At 36.7% G+C, this 21,414-nt stretch overlaps 1 protein-coding gene and 1 long non-coding RNA gene across 2 annotated transcripts; both read left to right on the forward strand.

Annotated features, from left to right (window-relative positions):
• The first annotated feature begins 14 nt into the window (after positions 1-14).
• LOC110065116 (centromere protein M-like) lies at positions 15-9,144 on the forward strand. The gene is made up of 6 exons (XM_089288960.1): positions 15-151; positions 252-331; positions 435-533; positions 2,023-2,102; positions 3,678-3,769; positions 4,596-9,144. The coding sequence occupies exons 1-6, from the start codon at positions 71-73 to the stop codon at positions 4,743-4,745; spliced, it is 582 nt and encodes a 193-aa protein (XP_089145086.1). The 5' UTR covers positions 15-70; the 3' UTR covers positions 4,746-9,144.
• Positions 9,145-9,972: 828 nt separating this feature from the next.
• LOC149112542 (uncharacterized) lies at positions 9,973-14,130 on the forward strand. Its single transcript, XR_016207046.1, has 2 exons — positions 9,973-12,172; positions 12,570-14,130. It is a non-coding gene; the product is annotated as an uncharacterized LOC149112542 (long non-coding RNA).
• Positions 14,131-21,414: the final 7,284 nt, after the last annotated feature.

A 21,414-nucleotide genomic window follows, 5' to 3' on the forward strand; every position in this document is an offset into this window, starting at 1 on the left:
ATCTTTCAGTGGACTTTTCAGGGTTGTTCCCAGTCTCTCAAAACAAGAAGAGCGCGAAACCCAAATAAAAATGGCGGAAATTCCTGATAAAAACGTAAACATACTTTCCCGGTTCACAAAGCTTCCGGACAAAAACCAGGCAACTGTTTTGGTAAGTTTGGAAATCATTCTTTCTTAAGGTGTATCTTGTTTTTTTCCTTTCGTTTTTTTACTAAAGTAAATTTATCTTGTTCCCTTCTCCTTCGACACAGTTTGTTGGTGTGAAGGGAATTGGAAAGCACAGGATTGCAAGATCTATGCTTGGTATTCACACCGATTTCTCGCTACAAATGTAGGTCTCATATGTTAATCTTTTTTAAACTTGTTAAGGTGCGTGTTTTTGAATTTATTCACGTATGTATATTAACAGTTGCTTGTCAACAACTCAACTACAGCCGTGTTGCTACAAGTCTGCCATTACCAGAGGACACTGAAAACACAAGACCCAGAATCGATTTTATTGTCCTGTTTATCGACTTAACCAATAATTTGAGGTAATCCAACAAAATGAAATCTTTAATTACAGTTCTTGTATCAACTTTGACATTCAGTTTGCTTCTAAATTTCATTACTGTTTCTTCTAATTAAGGTCATTCCACTGAAATAGAACCTCCACTGAGATTTTTGTTAAACTTTGCCTATTGATTGTTTATATTATAGGAAATTAAATTCTGAAATAAAAATGAGGGGTCCCCATGTTCGTTTATGAGCAACAGCACCTTGTTTATACCCGTATAAATCCTTGTAATAGCACCATGATTGTAGTCACGATTGCTTGCTAAATTCACGTTTCTGACGATTGCTTTTTGTTCTACACTGAGAATTGGTCCATATTTATTCTACACAGAGAAATTTATTACTCAGTTCAAAACAACAGAAAAAAAATGATAGGTCACCATACTCGTTTGCAAGAAAATGATGGTTTACCTCTATGGCGAGGTCCAGCTGTAAGCAAAAAGCCACCATTTTTTAATGGGCGTGCGCTAATCACGCGTGAAATTATGCGCAGTAAGGATGCGCAATGCAATACTGGGGAAAGACCTTAAAGTAATGGTCCGCGTAAGAGTGATAGGGTTTCACAGCAACGCATGAGCAGTAGAGCTTAGAATTAATTGAATTATTTAACTATTTCTGAGCTTTCTCATTGGATGAAATCATATTTTTCCGATGTCCGAACGGAAAAAAGTTGTTTTCATTGTATTTTTTCCAAGTATGACATTATTTAAATGTACAGGTCAAGCTACTGTTCAACTGTAGCTATAGCAATATTTTCCAGAAATAGCAGAGCAACTTAAATCCTGCAGCCATGAAATCCTCTATGTTCTTTGTCTTTTTTTAATTTTGTATGTTGTGGACTACATTGCTAGGATCAGTTTCCTCTTTCAACCAAACACTTGACCAGGTATCACCAGTGGGTTAATCATTAACAGCAGATTAGCATGGTTTAGACATATGGTGTAAAAGTCTGCATTCAAGCTAAGTGGCCCATCGGGCTGGCACTTATCTCAGGTTTCAGTAACATGAAACGACTAGGAGTATTTCTGCTCTCCCTAGATGAGATGCTAGTCCACTGCACTGTTATATACGTATCTTTTTTCTTTGTTTTATGCTCATATTGTAATTTTATAATGTAAGTGCAAAATAAAGTGAAGTTGCAGGGTTACCCCCAGCATTAAATTTGCCGGTACCCATTTATGCACCTGGGTGGAAAGAGGCACCGTAAAAGTGTTTTTCGCAAGAACACAACATAATGTCCTCGGCCAGGACTGGAATCAGGACTGCTCAATCTGGAGACAAGGGCACTAACCATGAGGCCACCGTGCCTCTACTGGACATAATCATTGTGTTGTAGCCTGTAACCACAGACAGATTTTCAGCTCTTGTTTCATGCTAATGACATGAACCAAAAGCTGGAAATCCATCTGTATTCGCAGGCTAAGTGTGTACAATCTTACTGATAACTGATTTCTTTACACTCAAAAGCTTGGAAACAATCAGGTCTTCAGTAAAACATATTGACATTGACTACTTCCTGGGTCACTGCTGCTTTGTAGTTACACAAGGTATGTAATGTTTGTTTTACACAGAAATGATATATGATGTGATATCATTTTTATTTTCACTGGCAAGGAAGTTGGATGCAGCTCTACCCTAATAGCATTTAACACTTAATGACTGGTCCCAAGGGGAACACTGAATTTTGTTTCCGGAGAATCTCAATGTTTCCCGAGACGAAGCCAAGGGAAACAGTGAGATTCAAGAGGAAAAGATTCACTGTTCCCTGGGGGACCAGTCATTAAGTGATTTGCTATATAGCAAAAAAAAAAAAAAAAAAAAATACAGTAAATCCTCAAATTAGCACCCCCCCCCCCCTTGAATAAGTGCTTCCTTTGAATAAACGCCCCTTCTATTGGCCAAAAATTTAACATTAGGGCTGCCCCTTGAATAAGCACCCCCTCCCCCTCCCCTATTTTGTAGACGAGTAATGAGGCAGCAAGGGATGTATAGTTTTCGTTGTGTAGTATTAGATTTGTACATTGTTTCAGTTTGTGACCGCATGAAGTTCTGATGATGCTGCGATTTAAACTTTAGGATCAGCTTTTTATGTCGATAAACAGCTTATGTTGTTGTTTATGTCCACCTGATGTATTAAAAAAGTGATCATGTATTTTCAAGATTTGGGAAAAATTAAATAAGCGATCCCCTCAAATAAGCGCCCCCCGTCTTCTCCTAAATTTGAAATAAGCGCCCTGGGCGCTAATTCAAGGGTCTATGGTAATCACTTTATTGACAAATGACGTGCAACAGCGGTCGACATTTGGCGGGTAACAATGAACTGTTTCCTGTTTGACGTCATAGTTTTTGCAATGTTGCCCACTTATGGCATTTGGTGGGAAACAGTTTCATTGTTAGATGTCATGTGATCATGAACTAGCTGATGAATCAGCACGCTGTAGCAGGAAAAAGGCCAGTTATATAACAATATTAAAAAGTCAGCCAGTCTTGACATTTTGGTGATACAATAGAAATATTGGTTCACTCCCCCTTCCCTTAACTTATCAGGTGTCTTACACCACTTTCCAGAAGTAATACTTTGATGGATTGATATGCTACTATTTATCAAGTGATGTTAGAGTACTGATATCACAAAAATGCTCAGTCATTGGTGAACAAGTTGTGGTTATCTTCGTGGCATAATATAAGTTCTCCTTCCATGGAGGTTCAGAGCACAACCCCCTAAAATAGATATTTTTTAACTTTGCAAAAAGTTGTATCTTAAAATTTTTATCACAATTCAATTATAAGAAATGAAGGGCATTTGTGTAAATTATACCTATAATCTGACATCACTTGATAATGAGTGGTAATATCAACCCGTCAAAGTGTAATGGGTCATGTGCGATATATCAACATTGTAACAAGGTGCTGAGGCTTTCAGGAACAACTTCTATATTTGCTGTTGTTTTCTTTGTATCCAAGTCTCTTTGGGGAATTGAGAAACAAAAGAAACTTCACAAACTTGCAATTTTGTGCTGAAAACCTTAGAGCCATGTTGCTGGTAAGTGCTGGAAACTGTTGTCAGCCACCTCAATAGAAGGCTTCAATAACCCAGCATGATTTATATAATCGGTTTTCAGCTAAGAATGAAGCTATGCATGCTGTTAGCATCCAGGAGGTTACAAGTCTTGCAGACAGTTATGACTTGCCCCTAATTTGTGCAGACTTGCAGGTGAGCATTAAGCAGTGAAAGGGATATGTTGAAAATGTTGCAACTCTCTACAGCAGCCACCTTGGGGACAGAGGAAATTGGCCATTGTAGATAGGTGGCTGTTGTTGGGAGGTAAGGGGTGTAAATATATGACACCTATTCTTTTCAGGGTTGCAACATTTACATTTTTGAAAAATGCTTATTTTAGCCTGTTAGCAGTAACACAATCCAAACAGAACACAAACAGAGACAATAATGCATGGCACATATCAAGTTTGGTGACCTTTTCCAATGAACATGGGGTTTTGTATACACCGTTCATCAGTTGTTTTGGCAGCTGGGATGCATTTTAGTGGTGGTTACTGTTGTGGAGGCCAGGAGGGGTGGCCATTGTCGTCGGCAGCTGTTCGTCTCGGGAGACGATGTTGTAGCGCTATGTTGATGCGGAGCATCGTCTCGAGTGGCTATAGAGTCCCACTCTGGAGTGGCAGTCTCTGTTGCAAATAACGCAGACGAAGGAGTATGGTGCTGCAATTGAGGCTGCCCTGGTCCATTGTAGACAGGTTAAAACAAGAGTGAATGTATGGACTGTCCGCCAGGACCAAAAAGAACAATCAAGGCTGTGGTCTAAGAAAAATTAAGGAGTTCAAAGGATCCTGGTCACCCAGTACTTAAGCTTATATGGAAAGAGTAAGTTTTTTGAGCTGCAAGCCAAAAATTAGTCACCTGTGGCACCCCGGCATTTCTAGAGCACAGCCCTGACAATAGTTGATTATTTAAGTTGAGTATTTTTTACTGAAATAATATCAGTTACAATGTATCGCTTTTATATTGTTTCAAACTATAGAAAGAGGAAGACAGAAAATTTTTGTCAAGAAAACTTGTTCACCTTCTTCAAGTATCATGTGGATTCTGTGCAGACGTCACAACACTATTACTGGACACAACTAGAAAATCATTTGTGTTTGAGGATGAGCTCAATGGGACAATGGAGTAAGCTGAATGAGAATTTCTACAGTTGTGGAGAATCAAAACAAGACCATGAGATATCTATTGGCATTCCAGTGACCTGGGTATTATCAACTACTACTGAGTATTATCAACTACAATAGTCATTTTAAACTAAATGGCACTATGTGCCATGAGAACATTTAATGGACATCAAACCTGCAATGATTGATTATCAAACTTTCATAGTTTTATTTATTTATTGACAAAATTAAGGGAAGACAGGGCAGGAAAAAAGTTTGAAATCTACTTGCCCAGTTGGATTTTAGATTAATCCATGCTTCAACTTAATGGTTAACTAATCTTGCAGTCAGAAGTTTTGATATAGTTTCTGCATGGAAATTATCATTTATCAAGCAGAAAATTTCACTTAGACTCCCAAGACTTTAGGTACATTTACACGATATCCATTTTGGGTACGGCACTCCTAAAGTTTGGCAAGCAGGCCAATTATATAGGGCGTGGCCCGCTTGATTTTTGCAGTGTAAAAACAATTGTTTTGGCCCGCTTGCTGAAAAGTTAGGCGGGCCGAGACCACCTCAGAAAGTAGCCTAACTTTTTGGTGTAACAGCTTTCGCATTGGAGTGTCTTGTTGAGATATCTCATCACAGTCTCGTGGAGAATGTATATAAATGTTCCATGAGCTACTCTAAAGTTGGAATACCACAACTCAACAGGAAAAGATGCTTCGACCATGTCAAACCACACAAAAGAATGAGGATGCATCCATATCTCTCTTAAAGTGGTACTATGATCAAATTTTTACCCCTTGATTTTTTAGGTGTATCACATAGAATTCCATGAAAGAATGAAAATGCTGTTTCACCGTTTGCAAATATCTGAATTAGTTCTGGAGATATTTAAGTGAAAAATGCGTAAAATATGCGAATGAGATGACTGATGACGTCATACACTCAACCCAATATTATATCAAGTATATAAATAGAGCTATTTTGGCTAATTTGCAGCATAGACCATTGAAACTTAGCAGGCTAATAGTTCTACAGGAAACACACCTACAGCTATGAAAAATTATGTTCCCATGGCAACTCACTCTTTTCCAGTCCACACCCACTTGATTTCAATATGTTAGTAATCTAATACAAATTATCTGAGACATCTTTCTTCATATTTGATCAAAATTTGGATGAGTGTATGACGTCATCACTTAGCTAATTTGCATATTTTAAAAACTTGAATGTCGCTAGAACGACAAGAGATATTTGAAAGTAGTTAACAGCATTTTTCTTCTCTTACAGACTACTTCATTATGTTTTAAAATGGCTTAGATAGGAAAAATGCGATTTTCGTCATAGTACCACTTTAAGCGTGGAGGATTTAGACAGCTCATGATCAAAATAACTTGCAGCAGGCTGTATTGTCGCCGCTTTAATGCATGTAAGAGTGGTGTAAGGAACGACCTTGTTTCGTCCCTCATTTACGACAGGCGTTTTCGCTTTCTCAAAACAATAAGCCATACAATTGCTTTCTGTACTCGAGAATCTGCCATTTTTTTCGTTCGAACGGTCCGCGAAACCGCACCTGAAATCATATGTGAACCGTTGTCATGTAAGTGCAGGGACTCACGAATTTAAGAGTGCCGTTCTTGTTTCAGAGGTGCTGTTCAGAGATCAACATTGAAAAAACTTGAACATGTTTCGCCCTGTAAATTAAGCAGGCCGTGCCCAAAACTATCGATAACTATCGGCCCGCGTGTCTAAATTTTGGAGTGCCGTGCCCAAAATGAATGTCGTGTAAATGCGCCTTTTGTAGGCTAATTTCACTTGCCCACTGAGCCACCCAAATGCCTGTTTTCACTTACCCCCCGGAGAGGTAGTCCCTTATATGAGCTATAAAGGTATGTGCGGCCTTAAAGGGTATGGTTTTTACCAATTCAAAATGTCAGGCAATATCATTTCCATGATGTGGCAAAGTATGAAAAAATTTCATCGAAGGAAAGCATAAAAATTAAGGAGTTTAGGCCAAAATGAGGAATATATGTGCCTGTCATTAGATGAGATGTTGCCACGGTAACGGCCTTAATCCAAAAATTGACAACCAAAAAATGAGCCTTATTTTAATAGTGCCCATACTGGTAAATCTCTACAGGGAAAACTTAAAGAGAAATGAACTAAGTTTCCTCTTCTAACTCGCGCTCTATAGGGAGTGTGTTCGTAAATACTCCAGAGAGCCACCCACGGTCGAAAAATCGATTTTGCTCATACATTGTCAGTTTGAAGGCCTGGGTAAGTAACGGAAGGAAAACAAGTTACTTTTTTGAAATATCATATAACGGTAGAAATTTAAAAACTCAAATGTCGTTTAAACTCTCCAAGATGAGAAAAAATGACACCATTGAATGTTCAAGAGTCTTTATTCGGTAAGTTACCCATACATTGAATGAATTTAATGTCAACTCCTGATCTCCATACAAACTCTTATATTTTAGCCACAGTTCTCCATACAAACTCTTATATTACGCTTGTGTGACCTGTGGTCACAGTTGGAAAATTCTGCTTTCATTTTAGTCGTGTACTTAGTAACGTAGTTGATTACGTCAATGGCAGCCCAGCGCGCGCGTGGCGCTTAAACCATGCCTTGCGTGATGCGCAGAACGTGTGCGCACTAAAAGTACGCACCGTCCTTAAACGTTTGAAACGCTTTAAAAGCAGTATTTAACTTAATAGCCGACAAGAGTTAAAAAAAAAAGAGAAAAAGAAACACTAAACTAAATGAGTCAAATTTTAATAAGAAGATCTTGGTTGTTGATGCGCAAAACCTTGCATTAATAATAATAATAATAAACGTTTATTAATAAGAGAGGAACGAAATATAAATGGCCCCAATGGTATATACATATTGGAACGATGTTAGAGATTAGAAGCTTTATGCCATCGTCAGCCAATGGGAGGCTATCTCTTCCCACGAAAAGTTAATGTTGTATCGATAACCAATTCTATCACAATTGCTGCTAATCTCGCAATCTGATTGGCTAATTTGCCGTTGTCGATAAGAGTCCAGACCACGCTGCTCGCGTCAATGTGTGGACTCACTCCGTTGCGCCTCGCGAGTCCACAACAATTTGAGCACTGTGATGACGCATATCGTTGTTGATAAGAGTACAGACCACGCTAAACCACATTCGATTTGTTTTTTACCACTATATCAATGTCAAAGAAAATGTTTTTTTTTCAGAGCACGTACTGAAAAAGGCCTACCACTTCATATTCCCGATGCATTCTTTTATCTCTTTCCTTACATACAGTGAAAAACACACCGCTAAGTAAGGATTTTTATGCCTTCGAAAAGATAACGAATATGATAGAATAAAAGAATGGAAAAGAGGGTTTCTTGACGAAGTTCTGTTAGTGAAAACATTTTTCAAGTGTGACCCATTTTTCCAGGTTACACTTTCTTTTCCAAATGTAACCTTTTTGAGTTATTTTTTCGTAAAAAAAAATACCTCTTCGTCGGCGCGTCGGGTATGTTATGGACGGGTCAATGGATGAGTGAGTGAGAGATGTATGTATGTCACACCAATCAGATTGGATCTACTATAAACAGCCAATCAAATTTATTGTTGTAAAAGTAAATGGTGTGTGAGAAGATTTGATCCCGATACAGTTCAGAACGGCCATATTTATTCTTCTATGAAAGAGGAGGAAGTATTCATATATTGGGCTTACTCCGACATTTTCTGTGGGTTAGGCTGAGGATTTTGTGGGCGGGCCTGATAATCATTTGGAACTGGATAATCAGTCAAAGAAACACAGTGTTTGGCATATAACTACGACCATTTGATGAAGGGTGAGCTTTTCCCATTAGATAAGTTTCTGAATTGAGTCTTAGCCGCTCTACCACTAGGTTTAAGAGGTGAATGAAAAACAAGTTGATGTGGTTTCTATGATAGGATCAATTGTATTTTAGGGGGGCGGAATGCACTACTGGGAATGTGAAGAGGTTGTGACCAGGTTCAAATCGTTTGCGTGTTGTATTGAAACCTAAATATTGCTGCAGAGTTCGTAATGAGTGTTCCGGGCGTGTCGTTAATTTCAGCATCCGTTGATAAGTTTCAATGTGAAAAGCGAAGAGACTACGATTAATTTGGTCAACAGAACAAAAAGATATCCTGTGACGATTTTACAAGTATAATGGTTCTTGCTTACTCTGGAATGAGAAGATACGTTTTAATGAAACTAAATCTTTTCCCTTCAATGTTATCGGGGTTTCGCTTATTCACATTAATAACTAACACGAATAGTAGTTGAAGAAAAAGGAAATTATTTTTGTTCAAGATAACTTAAGTGAGGTATATGAAGTCTTGAGCGTTTTATTGTATCAAACATAAGGACTTTGGTAATTGAAAAATAAAGACTGACGTGTATGTTGCCAGTTTGTGATTTTTAGTCCGGGTTTGGAGTGGAGTGTGACAGTTACATACATCGGCCGGGGTTGTTTTAGAGTGCATGATGTTCAGTCTAATGGTGGCTAGTTACGAACGAGATGAGCCTTGAGTTTTGAAACAGTTCGTGAGTTAGTAGTATGCAAATGAAACGAGATATTTTTATTTTTAGCTACAAAGGTAACTTGATACTTTTGTTTTCACAAGGAGTAAATTCAATTAGAGGTCAAGAATCGTCGCTTCTAGTTCTTAGGACATGTTTTAGAGGAGATGAGACTATTTAGATTTGAAACAGTTCTAATGTTTACAATAGTAAGTGCAGGTAACGATTGTTTTGTTCTTGGTGCATGCAAAGATAACGAGATATTTTTATTTTTTACTAACAAAGGGTAATTTGACACTCTTGTTTTTCACAAGGGAGTAAATTCAATTAGAGCTGACGAATCGTCACCACTTGTTCCCACGAAGATGTTTGCTCTCTTTAGTTACAAATAATAACTTAATACTTTTGTTTTTTATATGGGAGTAAATTCAGTTAGAGCTGACAAGTTATCGGCTATTGTTCCCAGGATATTAAACGAAAAAGAAGCTTTCATTTTGGACGGTTTTTACGTTTCTGCAGTGGCAGTTTAATATTTTTATTTGATGGGCATTTTATGACATTCTTTTAACGGTAGAATTATGAAAACTGTTCAAATGTTCTTTGAAGACTGCGTGGCACCAAGTTAAAAGTGCAATTTAATTAAATCTGACTTTCAACGTGTCAGAGAGATTTTTTTCTCTCTAGATCTCTCTTACAATTTTCGGTGAAGTAGTGTTGTGTTGTGTAAAAAGGGTAAACTTACGACTTGTATAAAATGCGAAAAGTTCTCTTAACTTGAGTATTTTTGAGCAAAAATTACTCTTGGGGGTTGGAAGGGCTATGTGATCGGTGAGTGAGTTATGCATGTGCGCGTGTCACTCAAATCACAGTGTGGGTTGTATCAAAGAACGAATCAAATTGCCTGTTAGATCATAAGATGTTATCTATATTAATCTAAAGACTTGTCAGATTGCTGTAGTTTGTTCAATCAAACACTTTTTGGCTTACTATTTAGTTACCTTACCATTACCGATGTAACATCGTATGTACAGCATAAATTCCCAGTTTCTTTCTTGTTGTACATCCCAACCGAAAAAACTTGTCAAATGAACCAAATCATTACTGTAAACAGTTCCATGAATGCTCCTATCTCCGAGACTTTTAGTTCACACAAAAAAATAACTCTTGCACGCCTTGCGTGCCTATGTTAACCTGTGTCTTCTCTCTGATATATGCGCGCAACAATATTTACGGTGTCTACAATGTCCGATATCGCGCTCAGCAATTTCAACTTGTGTCTACTATCCAAAACATTTCGCTCAATAATTTCTAAAACTTTGCGCCAGACAATGTCAAAGTGCGTCCACTCTAAAATATGCGCGCAACAATTTTTATTTTTTCCATCATGTAAAACGTGCTCAACAATTTTTGCGTCTTCTGTCCAAAAAATTGCGCGCAAATATATCTCTGAAACATTGCGCCAAACAATGTCAAAGTGCGTCTACTCTTTGAAATATTGCGCGCAAAAATTTCAAGGCATGGTCAGTGACCGTAGCATCGTGGATATATAAAGCTTCCAAATTCTTCCAGTCATTTTGATTTCACAGTTAAACAGTCACAACGCAGTCAATAGGGCATTTCCGAATTACCTTTAGCCTCTTCCCCAAAGTGAGTCTTGGTGCCCATCCTTTCATATGAAAATGACTTCATTCTCGTGCAAGTCAAACTCATTTTCATTTGAATGGTTGAGCACCAGGCCTCGCTTTGATAGAAAGGACTAAGGCAACTCAGAAATGGGCTCAGTATTACTCTAATTTTTTTTTTTCGCTGTAGGAACTGGCTATACATGTATTTTCCTTACACCCTAAAAGAAACTGCAAGGACTTTAATTGACAACATGCTGGGCAAAGAACACCCTTAGTGCTGTCAACCGTTAGCTTTCAAATGTTAGCCCCGGAATTCAAGTAAGATAAGCATTTCTAGCAGTCTCGAGTTAGGCCCCGTCCACACTAGGCGAGAGGACTTTATTTCTACGGTTAGGCCTTCCGTCTACACTAATCCGTCACGAAAACGGAGCTTTTCGAAAACGCTTTTCAAACCGGAGGAATTTGAAAACGCCAGCTTTTCGTTTTCGTGTGAACGGAGAACATTTTGAAAACGAAGCGTTTCGAAAACGATGACATCGCGGTTATCATGTGATTTCTTTGACCGAGTTTTCCTCAAACACAAATCCAAAATGACCGGTGATTGTTGCGTTTAAAAATTTCTCCAGCGTAATGTGGACGGAAAACATTTGATGCGTTTTCAGAGTGAAACTTCGGATTTCAAATTCCTGATTAAGGCCTTAGGTGTCTTGACTTTATTTAATGAAATTGGAAAACCTTAATACCCGCCGTGGAAATGCAATGAAAACATTTGCGCCATCGAGAAAATTCTTAAATAGCCATTTAAGTTCTCACTATATTCAGTAAATGATTCTACTAAAAGCCAAAATGGTCAATTTTCTGGTTTCGAAAATCCATTTTCCTTTCCTAGCTCGAATGACGCTAGAAAGGACATTTTCGATATTTTAAATAACCCGCCCGTAATTACAATGAGAATTCTAGCCAATCAAATGGTGACAAAAATTATTCAGTGCTTGGTCGCAAACTCTTGGAAATCTAAATTGCAAATTATTCAAATTTGTCGATTTACATTCATCGTGTCGAACTTTAAGCGGCCATGTTTAAAATTTAAACCCATACAGCTTCAACTTTGGCTTCGTCTGTTACTGCGAAAAATGTATCACACTTCAGTTCGGGATTGTCTTTGAGTGTTCAGAGCTGTTGTGAGAGATAAATACCTGCAACAAGAACTGTACTTCAAGCAAACTTGGAAAGCTCGTGCTACAACCAAAATGGATGACAACTTTCTTCGCTAAGTCGTCCTCAAGGTATGAAGTGTCCACGAAAGTAATACTGTATTTTGTAGAGGTAACGTAGCTCACTTACTACGAAAACTTTGCACAAAATGCTTTAGAAAATAGTCAAGTGACAATTGTTTGCAGATAAATTTGTGGGTTACAATAATAACTTTAAGCGTTCCACTAGGCACTAGAGATGCTCCAAAGAATATATTATATGGGTCTAATTTTCTGCCACTTGGTATGAATTTAAAACTGTTTCAATCAATTGTAGAATTAAAATCACAAAATGGTATCAGGAGTTAACCATGAAAACTTTGAAACTTTAGTGCTTGATGAATCGGCAATCAAATTGTAAAGCGAACCAGCTTGTTGACAACTACAGAACTTGTTTACTAAATCGATTTCATTTTTTTTTTTTGTGCAGGATTTCTCAAGTGAATACACTTTGTGGAAGCAATGCATTGAAGAAAAGGGACGAATGCCCAGGCATTGGAGGCAAGATATGGGAGGAAGGAATAAAGAAGGCAAAACTTTGGATGCAATATATTAGAGCAAGGAATAATACACAAGGGAGCGAAGTAAGACAGACTATAAGATTAAATTCGAACGGCAGAATTATGGAATTCGAAAGACAAGATTCAAAAGACATGATTCAATTTATTAGGTGCTATCTACAAGGCCAAAGTTGCTCGCTTGTTTAAATGCAATACTGTTCTCTAATTCTAATTGTTTTGTTTACAAAATTATCAAGCCCTGATTTGACTTGGAAAAATCATTTTTGGAGCGATTCTTCGCGTTTATCTCTCGGTAAACAGAGTCTGTGAGCTCGCGTTTTCGAAAGCAATTTTTTTTTATTTTGCTAGTATAATTAATTAAGCGGATTGATTCTCTGTTTGCCAAAACGTCGCAACCAGAAACTATTTCTATAGGCCAATAACAAATGTACGTGTGTGTTTTGTACTGGGTTGTTCACTAATTCTAATTGTCTTGTTTACAAAATGAAAATTCACGTCCAAATTCGACGAGCCTCAGTGCTTATTCACCAAAAGCTGATTTTTCTCGACAAAGATAACTCGAGGACGTATATATTTTCCACGTTGTTCTCTTTATTCTGCCACATAATTTTACAGGAATGAATTGTATTTGTCAAAATATTGCAACCAAAAATGATTTTTAGAGAATTTTTTTAATAGAATGCGTACAATTTTCGAGCTCACAGAGTCATTTACGAGGGAGGTAAGCTTTACATTTTTCCAAAATGTTATTTTTTGAAGTCACAATTTATTCAAGTATTGCTTCAAAGTTTTTTGCAGTTAACATACACTCTCGTCTCGCGTTGTTTTCGAAAGTTTTGTTAAGAAGAGTAAACATTGTCTTGAAGCTCAAATTTACGTTCGTGATTGCTTTTCAAAGAAATAATTCCGGGAAACTTTTCTGTAGTATAGCATCAACGTTTTTCCGTAATCTCGTTCGTTTTTAATTCTTCATGTTTCTAGAACGTTTTTAAAACTAACATGATCAAAAATTGTCTTGAAATGCTCAAATTTGTGTGAGAAGCCCATGATTACTCTTCTAGAAAACATTTTTATTAAGCTGTATGCAAGATTAAAATTGTTTTTGCAAAATTGTGTTGAGATTTGCTTTCGTGGTAACCCTTGTCAAAATTTAATTTTCTCGCCAAAAAACTTAGAAAAAATACGGGCGCTTATAATACGCATGCGCCAATTTTTTTTTTTTAAAAAAATTTCTACTTGTTAACATCTGTATAAATTTTTTAAATTTTCCCGCCAAAAGACTTAGAAAAAATACGGCGCCTAAAATACGCATGCGCCAATGTTTTTTTTGAAAAATGTAATTAAACTCTAAATTTAGACTTATTTGATAGTAAGTAAATGTAATCTTTTATTCCAATGTGTATTTCTTTTGTAATCTTTATTAAGTAAATAAAATATTTCAAACATTAAAGTACTCACAACAAGTGTTTCATTTCAATCGTTTTATTCATCTTTAATTTTCTACTTACAAAAACTAATTAGTTAAGTGAACTTCAATTAAATTAATTACAAAGGTGTCATCAAAAAATTTGCCCTATATATACTAAGACTTTTGGCGGGAAAATTGTAAAAAATTTCCACAGCGTTTCCCCTGACAACGTTTTTTTTCAAAAATTTTAAGGGGTACCCCCTTGAATTTTTCCCGCCAAAAAATTTAACATATACCATCTTGAATACAAACTAACGGAAAATTTTTGATTCTAATCATTCGAGTTTTTCCAAAAAAGAAGATTTTGAATCCAGTGAACATTTGTTTGAATTCAAGATGGTATATTCCATGATGACATCTTGTTAAATAGTCAGCCGTAAGACAACGAGCAGCTAGAAAACTTATTTACAGAAATGAGAAGAACAAGTTAAAATTTGTACGACAGCAAAGTTTTCACACAACATCGAGAGGGTAAAAACATTTCTAAATCGAAATAATTAAGAAAACTTATATAGCCAGGTAAATTGAGCCCCAACTATATAAACTTTCTAAACTATAGCGATTCCGAAATGTCGCCACCTTCTCAATGTTGTGTAGAAACGTTGCAGTTGTACAAATTTTAACTTGCTCTTCCCGTTTCTGTAAATAGATTTCCAGCTGCCCGTCATCCACAGCGTAACTATTTAACGTTATATCATCATGTAATATATTTCAAGAAGATAGCAAAGGCAAGCCATGTATCCGATTACTCCAACGAAATTACAAAAAAACACTTTAATCCGGTCCTAGTATTTGAAAATTTTTAGAACTTCCGTAACTTTTAGCCGAGATGAAAACCCAATACCCGACAAATTATAGGCCAATTTAAGATAAACTGTTCATGGCTTGCTTCGTTATCTTCTAGAAATTACTTCCAGCGAGGTGTTAAAGCTTAATGTCTGGTTATCAAGCTTTAAAATGTATCTCTACATATCCTATGGCTTCTGTTGTAAAACTTTGTCATTTGCGAACGAAAGCAATAACATTTTAGGTGAATCAGAAAATTAAACTACAGCTTTGAAAAGCAATAGAGCTAATAGCAAGTGTTTGGAAAACGTTTGTCCGTAGCAAACGATAGAAGTAAAATTTTAGAGGAATAAGACAATTGGAACCAAGTTTAGAAAATCAAAGATGAAATTGTGAATATTTTTAGTAACAATGTCAGTCAGTTGCGGACGAAAGCAATAACATTTTAGAACAATCAAACAATTAAAGCCAGTGTTGAGAATCAATTGAGCTAATAGCAAGTGTTTGGAAACATTTTGTCCGTAGCAAACGATAAAATTTTAGAAGCATCAGATAATTGGAGCCACGTTCGTGATAATTAATGTAATAGCGATAAATTTTTTAAAGAATCAAACAACTGGGACCAAGTTTAGAAAATTAAAGATGAAATAGCGAATACTTTTGGTAAAAATGTCTGCCAGTTGCGAACGAAAGCAATAATATTTTAGAACAATCAGACAATTGGAGCTGCAGTTTTGAAAAGTAGCAGATCAAATCGTGAAAATTTTCAGTAAAAATGTTTGGCAGTCCAAATGATAGCTTTAAAATATTCCAGCAATTAAAGCTACATTTCAAAAATGTAATAGATCTGATAGTAATAAAAGCAAAACATTTGGAAAATCAGACAATTAGACCTACATTTTTCGGAAAAGTGCTAATGGGAAGAGTTGCTCGATACCAGACATAATTCATTACAGCCTCGCTGGAAGTTAAACAAGAGGATATATTTGGTTTCTGTTTGATTTTTATACGTTTAGTTCCCTTCCGAAGGAATAATTTAAGCCGACCGTTTTTCGTACGGAAATGTATACAACAATATTTGCCGATAAATCACGTACTTTCTTGATACGAAGATCAATGCAGAAACCAAATATCCTCTACTAAAATTATTTATTCAAGGTGGCTCTGCATGTCAATACACAACAAACGTCAAAAGAGATGTTCACGCATTTTACTGCAAGTGCATAATAAACCGAAAAACTAACAAAAAAGTCGAGTGAAATAAGGAGAAAAGTCTTCAATAATTTGTGATCATGTCAACAAATTTTGCAAAAATTCAGAAAAATCAAATTTACTAACGAATAGTCAACTATTCCTTGATTAAGCTGGTGTTTCAAAATTACAAATGAAACAATAGAAATTGTTTGATATTTGTACTGAACACTTTTAATGAGCTACAAGTTGCAGTATTTTCAGAGGAATTGGTTGATTAATAAATTTTGAGCAAGGAAGCTGCTCTTTCAACATTTACAATTTACATCATAAATTAATAGTAGTGTGTTTGTTTCTTTTTTAGAAGCTCGTTGACCCTTTTGGGAGAAAAAGGAAAATCTAAATATTAAAAATTCGTCTGCAAAGAGAAGAATATTTAAACAGACTTGTTAATTTGGTGTGAAAATACCAAGATTTGAGAAGTAGAAATAATTCTTCGATTACTTAAAGCGTCTGATAGCTAAACAGAGTAAGATAAGCTTCCAAAATGAAACAACTCTTATTGAACAGTCACGTGATATTGTTTTTGAGCGAGGGCAGTGCCCTCCAACAGACAATTCGCATTCTAAATTGAAACTAGGCCTTCGTAAAACTTTAGTGCTTTATGCGATTTTGGAGAACAAGAAAATTTAAAATTCAACGTTGAATTGTTTGTCCAATTTATATCACAACAGAATTTGTTATGATTGACATGATCACGTAACTAATAGTTACAAAAAGTTCAATAGCTATCTCGGTTTGATTTTAACATGCAGTGCCACCTTAAAATATTTAACAAACGTTATCTCGAAGTAACGTGTTTTCAAACTTAGGAGAATTGAGTGATTGTAAAACAATTTGCAATATTTAAAGGAAAAAAAAAAGAAAAAATGCTCGAATCTCAGAAGATAAATAAAGTAAGCATGCAAATACCGACCGATAAAATTTACTTCAATCAAACTGATGATCGCTCGATCCAAGAAATAAAACTCCCCACAATTTGAAAACATGTACTAAATGATAACTCGAAAGCGGTTGAAACCTTTCCGGCAAAAATGGCAGAAGAAATTAACAATCACTACCAAACTGAAAGATTTTCCGCGCCCGAATGTCACTCGAATGAAAACATTTCAGCCGAGAAAAAAGAGAAACATTTAACAATGAAAACAATTTAGACTACGGAGTTTTGAACTCAAATATAACTTTTCTAGTTACAAGACTGCCATTTCTTATCGGAAAGATTTCAATTGAACCAAATTCTAAAGTGATATTCTCAACCTCGTCTTCATCCTCCCTGCTTAAATCCTTTTGATCTACTCCTGTCTTGCTGACAATCCCTGAAAATAGAAGAGATGAAAACTGGGTAAGGAACAAACGTGAAAGTAGAAACTGAAAAGAATAAACGAGGAATAAAAGAATTCACAGTAAATTGTTAAACACGAGTGCGCGTTGACAAGTACAAGGCAAAGTTTGACAAAGAAACGCCAATTTCGTGAAGAATGCCAAACTCTCGTAAAAATAACAGCTATAGACTTTAGCGTCTGGTATGGTTCCTGAACTAACTTCTAACGTACGTTTTACTCCGTTACTAAAGCCATGAGGTTGTTTTAACGTTCGACACGAAACGTAAACCGAGTCCGGCAAGCACACGTGATAGGACTTGGAGCCGGTATTTTTGGTTGAAATATTATTTCTTACGAAAGGTAGACTCGGAAAATTGATACTAACCATTGACAGAAATGGGTATCAATCGACTATCCTTCCCCAAATGTGGGCGCCATTTCTTCTTTAAAGAAAAATTTGCCTCTCGTGTAGAACGGAGCAGTTCACCTCTTACTCCGACGGCAAACATCTTAAAATGACAAACAAGCACCTCAGATCAGCGGTAGTCATCATGAATATGGAAAATAAAATTAGACCAATCAGCTAACAGAAACCTCACAAGTTTTAATGACAAACACCCTTTGCACGCTTTACTCTGAGAAAGTTTGGCATTTTCTTTGTTCACAGGGAGCTCACGTGAACCTGTATGAGCTAGCTAAACACAATACGTAATTTTTCAAAAATTATTCACATTTTTACAGTTCTTGATCAATGTTGAAGCCTTTCCTTTGTTTTAAAATGAATTCTGAAGCGTTCATTTAAACATTCAAACATACATTAACTTACGGTTACATTTTTTTATTACTCGATTCTCTCATCCTTGTACCACACTAAACGCTACGACGAAAAATTTTGGGCCAAATTAAATTTTTTTTACTAGTTTTGTATCTTAAATAAAGTTTTTTATTAACTCCATTGTTAACTCGATCTTCGCGAAGATTCGTGCTCAATTTTCTCCTGTGTGTAAAAAGTCATCTACGCTTGCTTAACATATTGGTTACTGGCTTAAATAAATTAAGGGGGCTTAAGAAGACAAAAGGGATGGCGTTTCTGCTTAACTGTCAGAGAAACTAACAAGCTAACACATCAGGGCACTTACCTGACGAATTATGAAATTTAGAATGCTGGAATGAACTTAGTTGGGAACCCACCAGGAGCTCGCTGGGAACGCAGGGTGGGGGAAGGACACGCCCGGAAGGAACTCGGGGTAAAAAGAAGGGAACGCGCAGCGAACGTAGAGTGTGGTAGAAGAGCTCAGGGATAGCAGAAACTACAGCGATTGTACGGAGGAGGAAGCAGTCAGCCCAGGAGGTACCCACGATGAAACACACGATGCGGACTTACGCGATTACGGCATACCCGCGGTAAAACGCACCGCAAACACAATAAAACGCACGGGTAAAACGATTGACGGCAAACGTATGGGAACTCACAACGGTTACAGGCGAAAGATATGAGAGAAATTACCTTACCCGTGCATTTGCTGTGGTCTTCCCGATGCCTGAAATCGAGGTTGCATTTCCTAGTGCGTTCCCCGCGTGTATCCCTCGCGCGTTCCTTGTTCCCGAAAATGAGAAATAAAACATTCATATTACAGCGATGTCACAAATGAAGGGATACCTGGTCACAATACTTCCTATGGTGAAAAATACCAAAAAACTTCATGATAAATCTAATACGGATTACGAACAAAAAACTAAAAAAGGACTCCACCCCCGTTATTTTTACGCCCTGGTTCAGCCTCTCGTAATCATGTTTTCAGGAGTCGCTCGACTCACTCAGCCTCGCTCCTGTCGCCCTGTTTTTGAGTTATTTTCTTGTAAAAAAAATACTCTTAGTCGGCGCGTCGGGGTATGTTAGGGACGGGTCAACGGATGAGTGAGTGAGTGAGTGAGTGAATGATTGAGTGAGTGAGTGAGTGAGCGATGTATGTATGCCACACCAATCAGATTGGATCTAGTTCTACTATAAACGGCCAATCAAATTTCTTGTTGTAAAGGTAAATGGTATGTGAGAAGATTTGATCCCAATACAGTTTAGAACGGCCATATTTATTCTTCTATAAAAGACGAGGAAGTATTCATATATTGGGCTTACTTCGACATATTCTGTGGGTTAGGCTGGGAGTTAAGTTATGAACGAGATCAGCCTTGAGTTTTGAAACAGTTCATGAGCTAGTAGTATGCAAATGAAACGAGATATTTTTATTTTTAGTTACCAAGGTAACTTGATACTTTTGTTTTTCACGAGGAGTAAATTCAATTGGAGATCACGAATCGTCGCTTCTAGTTCTTAGCACATGTTTTAGAGGAGACGAGACTATTTAGATTTGAAGCAGTTCTAACGTTTACAATAGTAAGTGCAGGTAACGATTGTTTTATTCTTGTTGCATGCAAATATAACGGGGTATTTTTATGTTTTAGTAACAATGGGTAATTTGACACTCTTGTTTTTCACAAAGGAGTAAATTCAATTAGAGCTGACGAATCGTCACCACTTGTTCCCACGAAGATGTTTGCTATCTTTAGTTACAAACGGTAACTTAACACTTTTGTTTTTTATATGGGAGTAAATTCAATTAGAGCTGACAAGTTATCGGCTTTTGTCCCCAGGAAATTAAACGAAAAAGAAGCTTTCATTTCTGGACGGTTTTTACGTCTCTGCAGTAGCAGTTTAATATTTTTATTTGATGGGCATTTTATGACATTCTTTTAAAGGTAGAATTACGAAAACTGTTCAAATGTTCTTTGAAGACTACGTGGCACCAAGTTAAAGTGCAATTTAATTAAATCAGACTTTCAACGTGATAGAGAGATTTTTTTTCTCTTTCTTTCAATTTTTGGTGGAGTAGTGTTGTTGTGTTGTGTTGTGTAAAAATGGTAAACTTACGACTTGTATAAAATGCGAAAAGTTCTCTTAACTTGAGTATTTTGAGCAAAAATTACTCTTGGGGGTTGGAAGGGCTACGTGATCGGTGACTGAGTTATGCATGTGCGCGTGTCACTCAAATCACAGTGTGGGTTGTATCAAAGAAAGAATCAAATTGCCTGTTAGAAAATAAGATGGTATCTATATTAATTTAAAGACTTGTTAGATTGCTGTAGTTTGTTCAGTCAAACATTTTATGGCTTACAATTTAGTTGTCTTACCATTACCGATGTAACTTCGTATGCACAGCATAAATTCCCAGTTTCTTTCTTGCTGTACATCGCAACCGAAAAAACTTGTCAAATTAACCTAATCATTACTGTAAACAGTTCCATGAATGCTCCTATCCCCGAGACTTCACAAAAAAAATAAATCTTGCACGCCTTGCGTGCCTATGGTTTACTGAGTGTGACCCATTTTAACGAACGTGACCCCTTTTTCCACGTTTGACCCATTTTTCCAAGTGTGGTCCGTGTTTACAATTATGACCCATTTTTTTCAAATGTGACCCTTTTTGCTAAGTGTGACCCATTTTTTGAAGTCTCTCAGTTTTTTCCAAGTGTGAAAAAAGTTGTTAGTGTGTCATTTTTTCCAAATGTGACCTTTTTTCTAAATGTGACCCATTTTTTCAAGTATGACCCCTTTTTCAAAGTGTGACCCATTTCTCCAAGTGTGACCCATTTTAACAAGTTTGACCCATTTTTCAAGGTGTGATCCATTTTTCCAAGTGTGACCCATTTTTCAAAGTGTGACACATTTTTCCAGGTGTGACTGTTTTCCAAGTGTGACCAGTTTTTCCAAGCATGACCCTCTTTTCTAAGTGTGACCCATTTTTTTAAGTGTGACCCTTTTTTCTAAGTGTGACCTATTTTTCCAAATATGATTCATTTTTCCAAGTTGACCCATTTTTTCTGTTTGGCAATTTTGCTTAAGCCTGTCTCACAAAAGTTGCGTATCAC

This window comes from Orbicella faveolata, unplaced genomic scaffold (assembly GCF_042242905.1).
Source record: "Orbicella faveolata isolate gen_17 unplaced genomic scaffold, um_ofav_v1 contig_2, whole genome shotgun sequence".
NCBI classification, from domain to species: Eukaryota; Metazoa; Cnidaria; class Anthozoa; order Scleractinia; family Merulinidae; genus Orbicella; species Orbicella faveolata.